Source organism: Pleuronectes platessa, chromosome 19 (genome assembly GCF_947347685.1).
Source record: "Pleuronectes platessa chromosome 19, fPlePla1.1, whole genome shotgun sequence".
Taxonomy (NCBI): domain Eukaryota; kingdom Metazoa; phylum Chordata; class Actinopteri; order Pleuronectiformes; family Pleuronectidae; genus Pleuronectes; species Pleuronectes platessa.
In genome coordinates, this window is record NC_070644.1 from 15,089,491 (window position 1) to 15,106,262 (window position 16,772).

Below are 16,772 nucleotides of genomic sequence, written 5' to 3' on the forward strand. Positions count from 1 at the left end.
AACAAGCTGACGAAACCCACACGCAGGGAGAAATTGACTCATCGGCGGTTCCATTCATTATGTGAAGTGTTATTTATAAAACAGAAAACATTTCACCATCCATTTTCATGCCCAGTGTGACTCTGCCTTTAGTAAATAACAATCAGAGGACACTGAGTTTCTCTGTGAAATATTTGTGTGTGTGTGTCTGTGTGTTTTAAAAGTAGAAATTATAGATTTTATTCGTGACTTGGAATTGTCATTGGAACAATCTGTAAACACAACACTGACACATAATCACCTTATAAAGCTGTGTAATAGGGGGGCAGCAGCACGGTGAAAGTGAGAAACAACAGTGAAGATGCACCATACAATCCCAACAATGAGCGGAAACCATGCGCTATAAATAAAGATGGACGACTCGTCTCCACTTCCTCCCACTGTGCAGAAATAAAGCCCAAATAGTCTCAGCTGTCAATCATGGCGTTTCGCTCCGTTTCTGTTGCATCAAATAACGAATTAAAACCAAACTGACAGGAACAACGAGCACTTGTCTAAATGTCAGCGTGAGACCCAAAATGACAGAAACCTCCTTTGAGAAAACTGTGTTTGACTGGTACTTTGACTTCTTAAGTTGGGTGCATGTCCCATCCACTAACTTGGAGGTGGCGGGCTCATGGCCTTTACAGTAGCTAACAACCAGGTTGCTATCCGGACATTCTTGCTTCACTTTGAGAGAGAAGTCAGGTCTTCCATCTTTAAATACGGCCGATGATAAAAGCTTGACTGACTTGTCCCCTAACCTCTTTCACGTTTCACTTAATCTATTGTTTTTATAAAAGAATAGATTATTGTATCATTGTATGAATTGACACATTATCAGTAATTAATAAAGATCCGACACAAGCAATGAGAAAAGACTTTTCAGTAACTGCCTTAAAGGAGGTTGTGCAACGTTCTGTAAAATTCATACTTGTTTTTCCCTTTTCACCACATTTGCCTCTTCGGTTTAGCTCGACGCCCTAAAGGCCAAAATGCTCTGTCCTGTGTTTTTCCTTGCTATTGATTTGGCTGGTGGACTGTGTGGCCTGCAGATTGGATTAGAGTCCGGCTGCATTACAGCTTGAGGGAGGAGAAGTCGCCTCTTGTTTGTCGACTGGACAAACATCTACTGTAGAGAGCGTCTAATCCATTCTAACTGTATCGAGAGCGTCTCTGGAGAGGAATATCAGAATGAGAGCTAATGTGGTTCAGACAAGTGACCCAAGGGTTTATCTCAGGGTGAAAAGGTCAGAGCTGTCAGTCATGTGTGAAATAGTGCACTCTCTGTCTTACAGTGAAGTCAATGGGAGGAGGCTGATGGAGAGCCCTGGTGATAGATACAAAGTCACTGTAGCATGTTTGGTGAATAAGCAGAAAATAACGTGACAGCTCATTTTTATTTTCCCCAGAATGCTCCATATTCTGAGCGATGACTGTGAAAGTCGGTTGTCTCTCTTCAGCATTTCTATTTCAGGGTGTGTCTGTGTCACCGCTGAGATAAACCTTGACAACACGGGCCCACACTGCTGTGTGCTCAGTGCTGATAATGGCTCAGACCAATGAAACAAGGCTTAGCAACATGCCCTCTGGCCTATTTGGGGTTTTCAGTCGCAATTTTATCCTCGGTGCAGGGATTGTGTGGATCTATGTGACACTTCCATATTGAGGATGTAGTGAAAGGAAAAGGTCTGTACCCACATCTGTCAAACATCTGCAGGCTTCCCCCGAATGTTCTTTACCTGGAGTGACAACTTTTTGTTTATTTGGTACTTGCTTTGTTTTTTCAAATCAGTGTCTGTCCCACCATAATGAGACATGTCAGGTAACAGGGCAGGAAGGCCCGACAGGACAAACAATCCTCATTACATGGATGAAGGGAAAAACACAGTTTCCCATTAAAATAGCATCAAAAGAAAGGATCAACATAGAACAGAGCATTTTGGCCTTAAAGCTGTTTCTATTTTTTTTTCCAATAATTGCCTCATGTGTTTTAAATAGTCATGGTTTTGTTTGGTGTTTAATATGTTAATCATTGAATTTATTTATTTACGCCTGGATGAAACAAGCATTGTAGTTTTACAGATTCATCTCAACTCTTAACCTTAATATTTTTAAACACATGTATCATTGGCACACAGTTCATAACAACTGTATGATAGAATATATGTAATATGAATTAATAAGAAGAAGAGGTCACATGAAATCAAAGGAAGGTGTAAAATACAAGTAAAACTTTGGAAAGCACAATGCAATGGTGCAGTGTTTGTATTGTATTGTCTGTTTGTTAGTTGGCATGTTTGTTTGTTTGTTTGTTTGTTTGTTTGTTTGTAAGCAAGATTATGCAAAAGCTGCTAAATGGATTTCAACCAAACTGTGTGGAAGGATGGGACACAGGCCAAGAAAGAACCAATACAATTTGGGGGTTGATCCAAACCAAGGGGCAGATCTAGGAATGTTTAATTACTTTCTTTATCAATGAGAGATAGAGTGCTTTTTTAATTTTCATATATGTCCCAGGGATTAATTAAAGTATCTTGACAAATATCAGGTATATTCCAAAAGATAATTTGGATTTAGCTGATGACAATGTAAGTTCATCAGGGCCCAGGCTTTTTGCAGCCACTCCATTAACAAATAGGGCTACAAACCTGTAACTACCACCAATGTGTTGCTGAGATAATGTGGATTCAGTAGGGAAGCAACAGTTTGGATATATCTTCAGTGGTTTTACAACTAGGACCGAGTTGAGATGATGAATTGGTGCAGAATGTAAAGGGCGGTTGGGCCGTGGCGGAGGAGTGTGCTCGACTGAGTGAAAGTTCTAGTTTAACAAAAAACAAGCTGAATATCTCTCCCTCAGCTCTTCACCATGTGCAGTACAGGGCTGTCGAACCACTGAGGATTTAGGGTGGTCTTTCTGTTTAACCTGTGTCTGTCAGTATTAGTTGAATGAATCGCTGATGGACACACACTGGCACTTTCCCTGCTTCAAGCTCAAATTAAGGACCGGCGTTGGACGATTTGAATGCCATTTACAATGTTTTGTGATTAAACTTTACATTACTTACGAGAGCAGAATGAATATTTAAAGCCTCTGGGCGCTCACGGTAATCCAGCTGCTGCAGAGACTGAAAAGAGGCAATTAAAGGGAAGCATTGATATAATAAACCGAGAATGAGGTCAGTTCACTCCTCAAGTCAATCACACAGCTGCAAATGTTCTTATGGTGTACTGCAGCATTAAATCGTAGTCGTCATAGTGTGCCAAAGGTTCGCCAAGTGTTCACACAACAAATGTCACCTTCCTTTTGTTTTCCGGCAAAACGGACACGTGCTCAACCCACAGCTACATCACGTTATCCGGAATAAATTACATTTAAATTGACATATGACACAACTATTTGAATATGAGCAATTAAATAGGAGCGTACAATCACATGAGACAAGATAGATACTGATACCTCTGATTAAAGGTCAAAGGTCACAGGTCACCCTCAGCTGCCCTGTTGAATGTTTCCAGCTGATTATTGTTTGCACTGTAACCTTATATTAATACTGTGTCTGATTTCCCTTTCTCTCAGCTCATTATTGAATCAAAGCATTTATCAAATCATAATTGTCTTTTTCCCTCCGTCATCTGATATCAGATTGGTCTAGACTTTTAAATGATCCCTGTTTCGTTAGGAGAGGAATCTGATTAAGGAAGCAAAGCTCTTAAAATGCTGTTTCATTGTGACTGTGAGATCTCCTTCAGGAGCGTCCTCAGACTTTCACCGACTTGATTGCCTGTGTTCAGTTGATGCATTAAGTAGAGTTTGCTTGTATCATCCAAGTATTTGGTATTTTAAACCCTGCATCATTCTGACCTTTTAGTCATATTTTAGTCAAGATATCAAGTAAATCTCTCTCTTCTCTTTTGTGGTCTCTTAAGCTGTCACTCAATCCCCCTTGTTTCCTTTGTCGTCATTCCATCTCTATCTTTCTCTCATCCACTCCTCTCCATTTCCATGTACCCTCTGTTTACGTTTCTCCTCTGCTCATCCGTCTCACGCCAGCGCCTCCATCACTTTGTCTCATCACATCATTCATCAAACCTCTTGCTCTCCGTAATGCTCTGTTCATCTCCACTTCCTGCTTGCTCACTTCAGCTCCCCTCACGCCCACCATCTATTTTACCTCTCCTGCTCCCCTGTCATTTCTGCAGCTCATCTTAATTACCGTCTGCTGTTGAATGCTGATTCCCTCCCTCTCTTACACTTTCTATGTTTTCCTGTCTGAGATCTCATCTATATTAAGCGCAGCATTTGCGGGATGATTCAATTACATGTCTACTAACTGCTGGATAATTCAATAAGCACCACGGAGATGTCACCCGGTTATAATCTACTTAATAAAGCTACTGTACTGATGAATTGTGCTTTCTTCTCCTTCATTTCTCCTTTCACTCGCTCCCTGCCCTTCTCCTTTCTTGTCCACTCACTCTGAACCTCTCTGACCCTCCCCTCCATCCATCCCTCCTCTTGCTCTTTGCAGGGTGTTGATGGAGAGCCATTCGAATGACAGCCGGGACAGTGGTCATCACTGGTGGAATTCTTGCTACGGTTATATTACTCCTTATCATCGCAGTACTGTGCTACTGCAGGCTGCAGGTGAGGCCCCGCTGCATTCAGCCAGTCTTCCACCCAATGGATCTTTAAGTTTACCGAATTGTAGAAAATGAATCCCCCTCAATTCTGCACTCAGTATTGTGTTAAATAACTGTATGGATTTAAACTGCTTTTAAATCTACACTCTGCGTGTATTATGTCATTTATCAAAGTACTGTTGTCACACCCCGCCTCGGGTGAAGGTAATGTAACCTTAAAAAGACTGGACTTTCAAACCCAAAGATGGCAAGGCACACAGTTGCAAATTGGTTTATAACAACATTTATTCTCCCAAAGTGTCAAAATAAGTGCACAACATACATAGGAGGCCAAACCCCAAACATCTGCAAATAGTCAAATAAAAACATATTCAAAACCAATTCCACAATCAAATAATTCAATCAATTCAAATAATCAATAATCAAATATTCTCTATAATAAATCAAAGCATATTCAAAATCAAATACCGGTACTTCAAATAATCAATGTCAATAAATCAAATAATCCATTAGCAAAATAAATGCAAATTAAACTCAATTACAACATAATAGAATAATCACCTCAGTAGATATTCCGTGGAGAGCTGAGCACCCTGCACAACACCGACAACCTCCTCCGGCAACAGCATGCAGCAGACTGTCAGAAGGACAGCAGCTCACCCCTTATATACCCCATGGCCCCTCCCACTAGACAGGCCCAATCAACAGGGGGATTATAATACTGAGCATTTTGCCAACCAACCATGAATACACTCATCAAAAAATACAGCATGCATGTTAATGTTATTTTCATTTAGCAGATTAGTGATTTTCACTAGTACATTTAAAATTGTCACTCATTAATGTCCAATGTCAATGTCCAGTGTCCCCCTTTGACACAAGGGAAAATGGTTTGGCCCAAACATGGCCAATCAGTCCAATCAGTTGCAGCAGGTATATCCTGACACCATATTTAAAGCCCTCAGCCCCACCCTGACTCTTTTAGTCTGCAGTACAGAGCCGTGGTGAGCGGGTAAGATTGTTTGTGAGTGTTTGAACAAAGAGAATGTATGCTTGAGGGCCTTGCCGCTCACACCATCCATCAATGCGCGCCGCCGACAGGCAGCCAAACAGGGACAGTGGTCTAAACTGTCACAACTGTAGTAAGTGGAGTTCTGACCTTATGATGGTGGTAAAAGAAAAGTTATTTCAATGCATCCTCCTTGAAGCTCTGAACCAAATTTCAGGGTGATCCATCAGATAGTGGTTGAGATATTACAGTCTGGACCTCAGTGGTGGGCTGAGGTAGCTCATATAGTAGCATTTGCAGAAATCAAGCATTAAGATAGATAGATAGACAGATAGATTACTTTATTCATCCCCGAAGGGAAATTAAGTCGTCAAAGCAGCAGGTATATTTGAATACAATAAAATACAATACAATAGAATAAAATAAAAAATATTGAGGTAGAAAGAATAAAAAAACAGGAACACAAGATAAATAGGTAGATAAGGTGCAGTGGCAAGATGATAGTAATAGTACTGATGATATGATGGTAATGTTATTGTTAGACAGTATATACAAATATTACAGTTAAGTCAACCTTTATCAGCTGTTCTTGATCCTCGTCTTTTTGACTTGAGCCTTCTGGTCATCAAACTGTAGCCAAAAATCCTAACTGGAACATGAAGACATAAATCATCTATTCTACAGCCTGAAGAAAATAAACTATCCAAAATTGGTACAGCGCAGTGAGGAATAAAAAACCAAATCTACCCTCAGAAAAAACTTTCCAATACTCTCATTTCACACCAGTAGGCTGAAAAATGATGGTGTGTTAACACTCGGCTTTCATCAGCACTTCTCCCTCAGCATGTCTCCAGTCTGAACCCAGGCCTCTTTACCCAGTCTTCTTAAATTTTAAGCAAATCCTGTCTTTGATCCTTGTCTCAAACTAGTTTGTCTTGAAGACTTATGTTTTATCTCCTCCTGAGAAAATCGCACAGTAGAAAGATTTTGTATGTATTCAGATACCCAGTCTGGACCAGGTCCTCTGTGTCAGAATAAAATAATAAAACATGAAATTAGGGAAAAGAACAACTGTTTTATGCTTGAGAAGCTGCATATCACAATAATAACACCATGAGGAGCATGCCTTCACTCTGTGAATATCTAATCCAATACCTTGGTTTGTTTCTATTTTACTATTGTTATTTCACTTGGTACACTGAACTTATTCCTTCAGCTGCTTTGACGGCAAGTGAGCATTTACAATCAAACAGAATGAGTCACAATTAAACTACACTTATTACATTTGAGTCAATTTCATAATTGCGCAATTCAACATTTTGGAAATTATCCTTATTTGAAGAGTTTGATGAAAAAATGTATGCCACACTCATAATTGTAACATTGCTGTGTAAAATAACGATAAAATGCACCTACCAGCATCTCGAACCATCACTTATTAGCAAAATAACAAGACTTTTCATTTTGGGCGCATTTTAATTGCGTCTTATCCACTTTATCCCATGTGGCTTTTGTCATTGTTTTGAATGAGAGACCCTTAATGGTGACATATCGCACGTTAAACCTTGTTAACTGCCTCAGCATGTGTAGCTGTAGTTATAAGTGTGCTAGGGTGCTAAAAACAAACCCTCAGTGCCTGTCAACCACTCAGAAATAAGTTGTCTGATATCACTGAACAAGAGAGAAACTAACCACCTCTGCCCTTGTCTCAGGGTCAGATGCATTTGATAGCATAGCTGATTGCTGTTATCACATGTTTTGAATACAAAAGGCATTTCCACACCTGTATGCTACATGTGCACCTTCAACAGAAAATAAATCAGTTTTAATCCTGAATGTCAAGGTACAGAAAATACATGTGAGAGCAGTTTAATCTTGTTACCAAGTAGCCGAGCTCCTCATTTGGACAACAGGGAGTCATTAAACACTTATTTCTTCAGCTTTCGGGCTCTCGACCGCCAGCTGCCAGGAATTGCATCAGTTTCCCTGTTAGTCGAGGGACATGAAAAATACATCTCTATTCCCTGAGGGAGCGTAATAATAATTTCAAAGAAGTCTGATTTCGCGCTCACACTCGGAGTTTAAACAAATCTCCTTGGAGTATTTTTTAAAAGCCTTGCTCCAAATAAACGTATCTAATAGGAAACATTACATACTTTCAGAGTATATTTTATTCAGCCAAATTTAATTAATGGGGCAGAAAGTTGTTATTATGTGTTGCTACTAACATTATCGCTTATGTGTGTGCACTTATATGAATATATTGGCCTTAAAAATCTGGCTGTAAAGATGACACGTAATTAAAATGTTGTATCTTTATTTAAACCCTGATTGAAACAGTGACTCAGCTCCTCCACTAATCACAGAGCCGCTGATTCAATCCCTGGCTCCTCCTGTCTTAAGTGTCCTTCAGCAACACACTGAACTTTAAACTGCTCCCGATGATGCCAGGTGTATGAGTGGTATTTCGATATGTATGGTGAGTGGGTAGAGAGCAAGTGAGTCAGAAGCAAATTGTAAAGCACTTTATATAAAAGTGCATTTTAGTGAGCTCAACTGGAAGCTAACTTGGCTGAAGGGTAAATCACCATATACGATTCTCTCCACTTAGAGCTGATTGAAGTTCATGAGATTCTTATATGTCACAGTGCAATAAAACGTGATTCACATAGTATGGCTTCCAATGAACTGGGAGGATGCCAGGAATAGATTTGAAAGCTACAGTCTGTGGACCAGAAATAGCAAACATTAGTTCTCCGTACTGAAAAATGAGCAGCACTTATCGATGATTTACTAGAGTTACACATATGAACATGTAGCTGCACAACTCACGAGGAAATGGACAAAAGATCAGAGACATCATCTCATCATCAATTTGCTCCAATGTCCAGTGAGTGCGAATCTTAGACAATTGTGGTTGTGTGACATTGCTGATAGTTGTGTATAGTTTTTTTAATTTTTTTAATTTTAAATTGAATGTTATTAGTTGTTTCTGTCTTTCGATAATTACAAATTATTAAACCACTCTATACTGAATGTTGGCCAGAGCGCGACTTAAACTAATTTGCCAAAGCATTTACTTTGCTCTATTGCTGCTATGATCTTATAATAACTAATGTTCTGTCTTTTCTCTGTTTACGCCCATTCCCTCGTCTCCTTTTACATTTTACATCATTTGGTACTTTTTCCACCCTTCATATCCGTTCTTCTGTGTTCCCCATCACCTTTCCTCCATCAGTATTATTGCTGTAAGAAGGAAGAGTCGGAGTCGGAGGAGGAGGAGCCCGACTTTGCCGTTACGTCCCGCCTACCGCCAGTCCACTCCAATCATAACATTGTGGCGGCGACGGCCGCCGCCTCCTCCATCCCCAATGGCCCTGCCCTGTTCTCCACCCCTCCGCTGGCCAGGAAACTGACTCGCTCACAGACCTTCTGTCCATCCTGTACACACTATGAGATGCCTTTCTACCTCCAGCCCCCTCAGCCACAGATCCACCACCAACCAGATGGATTGAGGAACGGAGGCGACCGGATCAGCTACCGCAGCGTCCAGCAGCAGGAGCTGGACCTGCCAGTGCCTGTGAACATTTCAAACTATCGCAAACCGAACCTCGCCCGGTCTGTCACCATGAGGGACATGTTCGCACGCAGCTGCAGCATCAGCACTGATGTGTAGCTGCCTGGAACTTGGCGTAGGTTTATGTTTAAATGGCTCGTGAAGGCCTAGGATGGACTGGGCTTGAGTCAGACTTTGTTTTTTCGTCATCTTGACCAGTTTAGTCCAGTCTTCTATTGTGTGATGTAGTCTGGTCTCATTCTCCTGGTCGCCTCTTGCAGAATGGAGGACTCAGATGGCTCTCAGGATTGCATTTTTAAAGGTACTATGCTCCGGTCCAGGACCTTACACTTGGACCAATAAAGAACTAAAAGTATTTGTTGAATTAAAAATGTAAAATTATCAATAACATGAACTTGTTTTGAATATTTCTTCTTTTTATTTTTTGAAAAAAGAATGGAATTGGTTTTGAGATTGGAGTATATTTGCGTCGCCCTACTTCCCCCGGCCTTCTCTACCCATGGCCTGAAAGACAGAGAGATTCCCTCTATGTCATGATTGGCAGGGATTTACTCTCTGCCATAGCTGCTACAAACACAATACGATTAGGAGAAGTCCGGTGATTTCCTTTTGTCTATTGGGATGATCTGTCTCTTCCTCCATCCACAGATTATTGAGATTATAAAGTATAACTCGCCACCAGTGGAAGGACTAGAGAACAGGGGGGGATGTCATGTTTTAGCTGCCACCCACAGACATTTTAAATGGATCCAACTTAAGGCCATAATATTTTAAAACATAAAGGGCTCATGGAAGATTTAAAAATAAAAGCGACTTGTTTTCCACATCCTGTCATCGAGGTCTCCGGTTTGACGAGAGGCTGGTTTCTCTGAGCGCCTGCTAACAACACTTGAGTGTGTAAACAACATTGTACACTTAATTAGAAAAAGACCTCAGTGTTTTTACAGGCACGGTGGATGATAGGTGCCAAAGGGGCTGGGCTCTTTTATTTGTGTGCATATGTGTGAGCGTGCCTGCATGCGAGTGTGCTGTGTGTTTGTGTGTGTGTTTGTGTCTGTGTGTGACTTGATTGATAGTTATATTTATCCCATACCATTAAACACCATCTGTCACCGCTATGAACCCAGTGTTGGGTTGCAATAACATTTTAAACATCTATCAAAAAGCATAAAATCGTAAGGTAAGGTTTCTAGAACCCCTTTTCCTAAAAGGTGGTTCAAGGGACGATTCGGGGCTACGTAATCTGGAACCAGTTCTTTGTGTTTAGACAGCCAGAGAACCAGCTCTCGAATTTAGTTCCAACACATGAAGAAGAAAGGCTGGTGGTGGGATTATTGTGACCAATAAGACCAACGAACACATTGCAACCACCATTTAAAGAAAAATCCAACTGAGCTTGCATTCTGTGTATAGGCAGCAAAGAAGATTAGATATTTTGAAGTATGGACCAGTCATGTTCAGATGCCAATGTTCCTTTGCAAAGCCACGACTAACACTTGAAAAGAGACCCTGTCGTCCGCCATTGTCACTGTTGATGCTTGAAGTCGCCGCTAGTGTCGCTGGGTAATCGGAGATGAAATGGTTCGAGCCCCTGGCAAAGGAAACTGTTTTTTAACCAAGTCAGAACCAGCCCTAGCACCAGGTTCACTCTGGTTGAAATAGGAGAACATGTGCCACTTTACCCAAAATTCAACTAAAATCCATTTCCATGCAAAGAATGTCCCAAACAGCAGAAAGTCACTCAGACGCAAACAGGTGTTTTTATGGCAACACTTCTAAATTCATTATCGTTCTCCACTGATGGATCAGTTTGTGGACTGCAAATCCTTGTTTTGTCGCTGATTTGTTGCTGTCTGGGTTCATGGGCTAAAGATTCATTCACCTTTAAAGACACATGTATAAATATTTAACAGGCCATAACAAACACTGCAGTCGCTCTCTTGACGCGTTGGACTGAGGAGTATTTGCTTTTGCTCCTCTGTCTTCTTAGGATTGTTCTTTTATTTTGGGCTGAGTTTTATAGACACAAATTTAATGAATGAAATGATTTACCGGTGGCGGTGTGAGGAGTTTGAAGCTGATTGAATGTCCCTTCTTAGATTACCCCCTCCCCCACGGCGCTGCCCAAATGGATGGTTAATCCTCTCTCTCTCTCTCTCTCTCTCTCTCTCTCTCTCTCTCTCTCTCTCTCTCTCTCTCTCTCTCTCTCTATCTATCTCTATCTGTTGATTTCATCAAAAATCATGCTCATTATTTTCCAAAGAGTGAAACAGTAACTGACTTTGTTTTTTAGTTTTTCCTCTTGTGACATGTGCTTTCCTGCAAATACACTACAACACAATACAAACACACAATACACACACACACACACACACACACATTAGTTTGTCAATGCTATGCTTTTCTTATTTTTGAAACTGAAACTATGTGACAGTTGCACAGGAATTGTAGTGCCATAATGAATTGCTAGAAGAAATATTATTATTATTATCATTATCATTATGTTTACTCGTGTATATTCAAATGCAGTGTTGCTTTTACCTTATAGTATTTGAATTACTCGCATTATTTTATGAGCCAGCTGGTTTTTCAGACTCAGTACAGTACAGCAGAAATGTTCCTTGTTTCTAGTGTATAACTAACGGACACATTGTTGCTAATAAAATGTTGTGAAAATCCTTCTCATCTGTTTTGTTGTTATTGTTGTTGATTTCACTAAAACTGAGAAAATAAACCTCACATAGTTTTTTAATGACAAACATGCAAGGTTATTAATTCAGTAAATAAAGTTAATCCACAGTTAAGCCTCATAATAAAAAAGATTATCAATAGAGATTTTCTATGATGAGAATGTATATCCCCTGGACAGGGCCGTATATCTGGCGACTATACAATGTTGATGGATTCAGCTTTAGAGTACGGTGCATCATCCAGGATTATTTTATTTAGTAAACTCAATGCATGCATTAATATGAGGAAGTGGGATAACATGCCAAGTCAAGTCAAAGTTTATTTATATGGTACATTTAAAACAACAGGCTTTCAACGAAAATAAAATAAATTAAAAACACACATGTATCAAAACAGAAATAATAAAGCAACAAACGTTTAACATAAATCATTACACAATAACAGATGGAATCCAGGTCTCAAACTCTCAAACAGGAAACCTGGACGATTTCCTGTAGAGTCTTGTAGTAAATCAACCATTTCGTTTTTTGTCTAGACAGTGACAGGATTGGAAATGAGATTTATCATTAGTTTCACTGATAAACTGCAATGAAAACCATATCATTCTGCTGTGTTTGGTGCATATGTTGAATATTTGATTTTGATGAAGCTAATAAGATGACATCTGCTCAACATCTCAACTCGGAGGAGGACACTATCATTAGTGTGAGTAAATATATTATTTGCTGAATGCTTATTGGTGTGAATATATCTGAGAAGCAAACAAGTGAAACTAATAATGTGTTTTAAAGTCCAACATCAGGCGTACTGTAAAAGATCTAACATCAGCATAAGAAAACAGTGAAGCCTTTATCTACACATGCAAAAAAGGGTGTTTTCATTCCATCAGCCCTGGGGCAACAAGGTGAGAGTCATGACAGCACACACGTTTGAATGCGAGAGCGTGAAAGCATGGAGAATGGGACACTTAAGCATGATGATAAACCGCCCTGACAGAGGCGAGGAAATGACAGCCACAATGAAATGTCACCCGCGCAAAACAGGACTACGGAAGCTTTATTCTGACAATAAACCGAGTGAGTCATAGCGCCGAGGAGACTAATCGTGCTGTAGAAAAAAACAAGTGAGAACTATTCCAGGGAGGAAATAGAGGTAGTTATTAGAAGGATGAGTCAGAGCTAATGAAATAGCACATACCACAGATAGATGCAGACAGATGGAGGCGCAGAGGAGCTGATATTAAACCCAAGCCTCACTGGCAGGGACATGAATAGCCATTTTGCGATGGCAATAATACAGCAGCGCCGCTTCAGACATGAAAACCCTCTCACATTATGATGGATTCCCTTTGATGTAGATATATTCAACCTCCCACTTATTTCTACATGAATTGTGAGTACTGTACCAGGGAATTACTGTCACACTAGCATTCCACCCACAAGACAAATTGGATGGAAATGTATTTACTTGTTCTCGTTACAGTCGCCGTAATTTACGAGTAATAATATCACAGGCACTTCAGGCGATGCTGGAGTGTAAGTTGCACTGGGCTCAGTAAATGGCTTTTTTAAAACCCCGTCTGGCGGTTGTGAAGAGGCTAGGAGGGTTTTTAATTTGTGGACTTGCACACTTGAATGAACAATATGACATTTATGGACAATTCCTACGAAGAAATCATCTTTGTTTCAGGTTTCAGACGTGAGCAGCATGCTGTAGCTCGGCCAAAGAGACTGGAAGCATCAGTGGCATTGAGATGAATGCCCATGTTGTCGGGAAGGTTGTACAGTATCAGGGGTTTTGATTGTTGTGAGAAAAAAAAGATTACTCTTGTTTATTCATACAAAAACTTTAGAGTACTTTGGAATTTGGTTCGACAGCAGACTATCTTTCTTAATTCATATTCCACATTTGACTGGAAAATGTTAAATCAAATTTTTGTGCAGGATTAAAGAATCTTTGTGTCCTGCCAACTGTGAATCCATCTGTCATGCTGCCCAATCAACACTTCACCAGTAAAACCCTGTGTATCACTGTGAATCAACAAAACAACACAAATGTTGTACTCATCATTGTGCCCTGTATCCCCCCCTTGGATGGACAATCTGATTTATTCTCCAAGTCAAGACGAAACTGTGTTATTCATTTATAAAGTTCTACTGTCGAAGCTTCCAAACGATCTCACTTCTCTTCTCTCAATTAAATCTTACAACAGTAACGGGATCCAGTAATTACATCAGCTTAAATATATCCCACGCTTTCACTAGTGTTGTCACAATCCTCCAACTGCAGTCTTACATTCCACTTGGTGATTATAAATATAACTTGATGTTAATCATGATTTGACTTGCTTTGTTGCTTTTAACTGCTGATTGTGAATGTCTCCTATTCGCAAGAGATAAAAAAAATTCAATTACACTGCAAAATACAAAATAATCAGATCAAAATTAAAGGTGAAAACGTGGAAGGTATATAGCAGCATCCTTTCGTCCTGATTGACATTGTCCACATTTGACCGCGTTGTTTTCTTGGTGATGTGTGAGCTTGATCATCCTTGTATTTGTTTGCATGAAGTGTTTGCACTGTGTTTGTATGAATGAGCACTGAGGGCTAAATGAATTATTTAGAGGCATAATCGTCTCCAGTGTAAGCAGAGCTCGTCGTGCGGCCTTTAGAGGTGTATCGATGTTTTATGACATGCTTTGAATTGTCGAGCCCTAACTCTGTAGCCCTGCACTCACTCTCTTGCTGTCGGTCCACTGCATCTCTCATGGCCTCTCTCTCTCTATCCCTTCATCTTCTGCAGCCTCCCCTACTCTCTAGTATTTTGTGTGTTGTGTGTTGTGTGTTGTGTGTGTGTGTGTGTGTGTGTGTGTGTGTGTGTGTGTCTGTCTGTTTTATGGTTCCTGCCCATAATTCCCCAGCAGTGGAATTTAGATGCAGCAAAGATGAGTGGCTGGGACTCCATGAATTATGGACACGACAGATAGGGGGCTTTCCAACTAATATCACAAACCAAAGCTTCCCTACCCCGTGTCCTCATCTCCTCTTGTTGTCCTGCTGCTTCAGCCTCCTGTCCTGTTCCTTCCACTCATGATGCTCAGCTTTCCCTCACACTCGTTCTATTGAAAAATGCCTTGTTGAAATTGTCTCAACTATGTCCCAAGTCCAAGGAACAAACAAATAGTTGAGTTTCAAATTAATCCTTGATCTTGGAAACAATGGTATCAGTCAAGGTCGACTCGTATTACAGAGATTACAACTGCATCTCACGACCTTTCCTCAAAAAAAAGTAGAAAGTAACTAAGGTTGTGTTTTGTGTTTCTTTTTGTTGGTTATTCAAAATACAAATGTGAATGTAGGACTCAATGCAGTCTTAGTTACTATGAAAATAAAAATTGCAAATGAACCTATGCAGTTATCATACATTTAAAACTTGAATGGCACTGGTGGAGCATATATTAGCGCCAAGACCCAACAGTCCTTAAAAACTTGACACACTCAGAGATATCAGTTACCTAAATGTGCCTTTTCTTTTAAAATCAAGATCCATCAATTAATTTCTGGGAAGGTTCTGAAAAAGACAATGATTTGGAAAAAAAACTGGGAAAATTATATGTGCATTAAAGGTAGTGTGTTCTATCTTGGTTCATTAAACATGATTTGGTGTCTTTAATTTACAAATATCATATGGCACCCACTCAGAGTACACTCTTATTGCTGTGTCAGAGATATGGAAAGATATTTCCACGTCTCACACACACACACAGTTGCATGCAGAGGCTGTTACCGCCCGGTGTGTGTAATCTTTCGATTTCTAAAAGGAGGAAAGGCCATGCCTCCTGTCTGAATTTTTCATTCCCCACCCTCTCTGTCTCCATATAACAACTGATAAATAAGCAATGACTTCTGAGGACATAAAGCAAGAATGGACTCAATTTTATGTCCTCCACACACCCCCAACATCAACTCCTCTGGATACACACTCCGTCTGCCTTCCTCTGTCTTTTCCCAACATCTTCTTGTCTCCATAAACCCTGTATCTCTTGCTCTCCATCTCTCTCTCTCTCTCTGGTTTGAGAGCTAAATCTTGCTGTATTCCTCTTCCATTGGTTCTTTCCCAGTGAACCATACAGGAAAGACTGTATGCAGTGGTAAAACGTGTGTGTTTTTGTATGTGTATGTGTTGTGTGTGCTTCTGTTTGCGTGTTTGTGGTTTGAACGTGACCTTTTACTTTGCTAATCCACCACCGATTTAGATTTAGAGCACTGGTGGCTTTGGATCGGTCTGAGAGGCAGCCTGGTTGGTGAGCAGTCCTCAGTGGCCTCCGTTTAGAATACAGCACCTGAATATGTGCCACGGCATCACTCTCTGATTATGCAATATTCTTCACAGTCAAGAAGTGTGTGGGTTGCTTCAGACAGAGGGTGAAAAGGAGAGAGTCTGGATGTAATTGATCTGTGGGAATCAAGCAGGAGATGAGATGAGCAGAGAAATGAAAGAGTCCATTTCAGCAGTGCTTTGCCACCATCTGGTGGGCAGTAAGAGGGGGGGGTGCTCTTATCACAGGAGCTGGTTGATGAATTTAGTGGAACTGAAACTTCAAGGTTGATCATAAGAAAGACAGTGTGGAGCTATTCTGATAATCGATAATGTATAGATTAAAAAAAGTGCAAAAGTAACATTTTCTTGTAAGATGATTATCCATTCTCTTGTGTCTGAGCTCTGAATATTTTTGTTGTAGGTTTGGACTGTAAATAGAAATATACATTTTCCAAGATTTGTAAGTGTCACGTTTTATAAAATGACAATGAAACAATCACATGTGTACA

General features: G+C 40.2%; 1 protein-coding gene across 1 annotated transcript; it reads left to right on the forward strand.

Moving 5' to 3' along the window:
* Window positions 1-1,578: 1,578 nt before the first annotated feature.
* Window positions 1,579-9,350, forward strand: fam163ba (family with sequence similarity 163 member B, genome duplicate a). Its single transcript, XM_053411581.1, has 3 exons — window positions 1,579-1,707; window positions 4,554-4,669; window positions 8,913-9,350. Exons 2-3 carry the CDS (start codon window positions 4,577-4,579, stop codon window positions 9,348-9,350), a joined length of 531 nt encoding a protein of 176 aa, XP_053267556.1. The 5' UTR covers window positions 1,579-1,707; window positions 4,554-4,576.
* Window positions 9,351-16,772: the final 7,422 nt, after the last annotated feature.

Excerpts from the sequence above, each read along its gene's own strand:
- fam163ba (XM_053411581.1), top strand. The coding sequence starts at position 4,577 with ATGACAGCCGGGACAGTGGTCATCACTGGTGGAATTCTTGCTACGGTT. Across the intron at positions 4,670-8,912 it reads TGTGCTACTGCAGGCTGCAG|TATTATTGCTGTAAGAAGGA; the intron begins GTGAGGCCCCGC and ends TTCCTCCATCAG.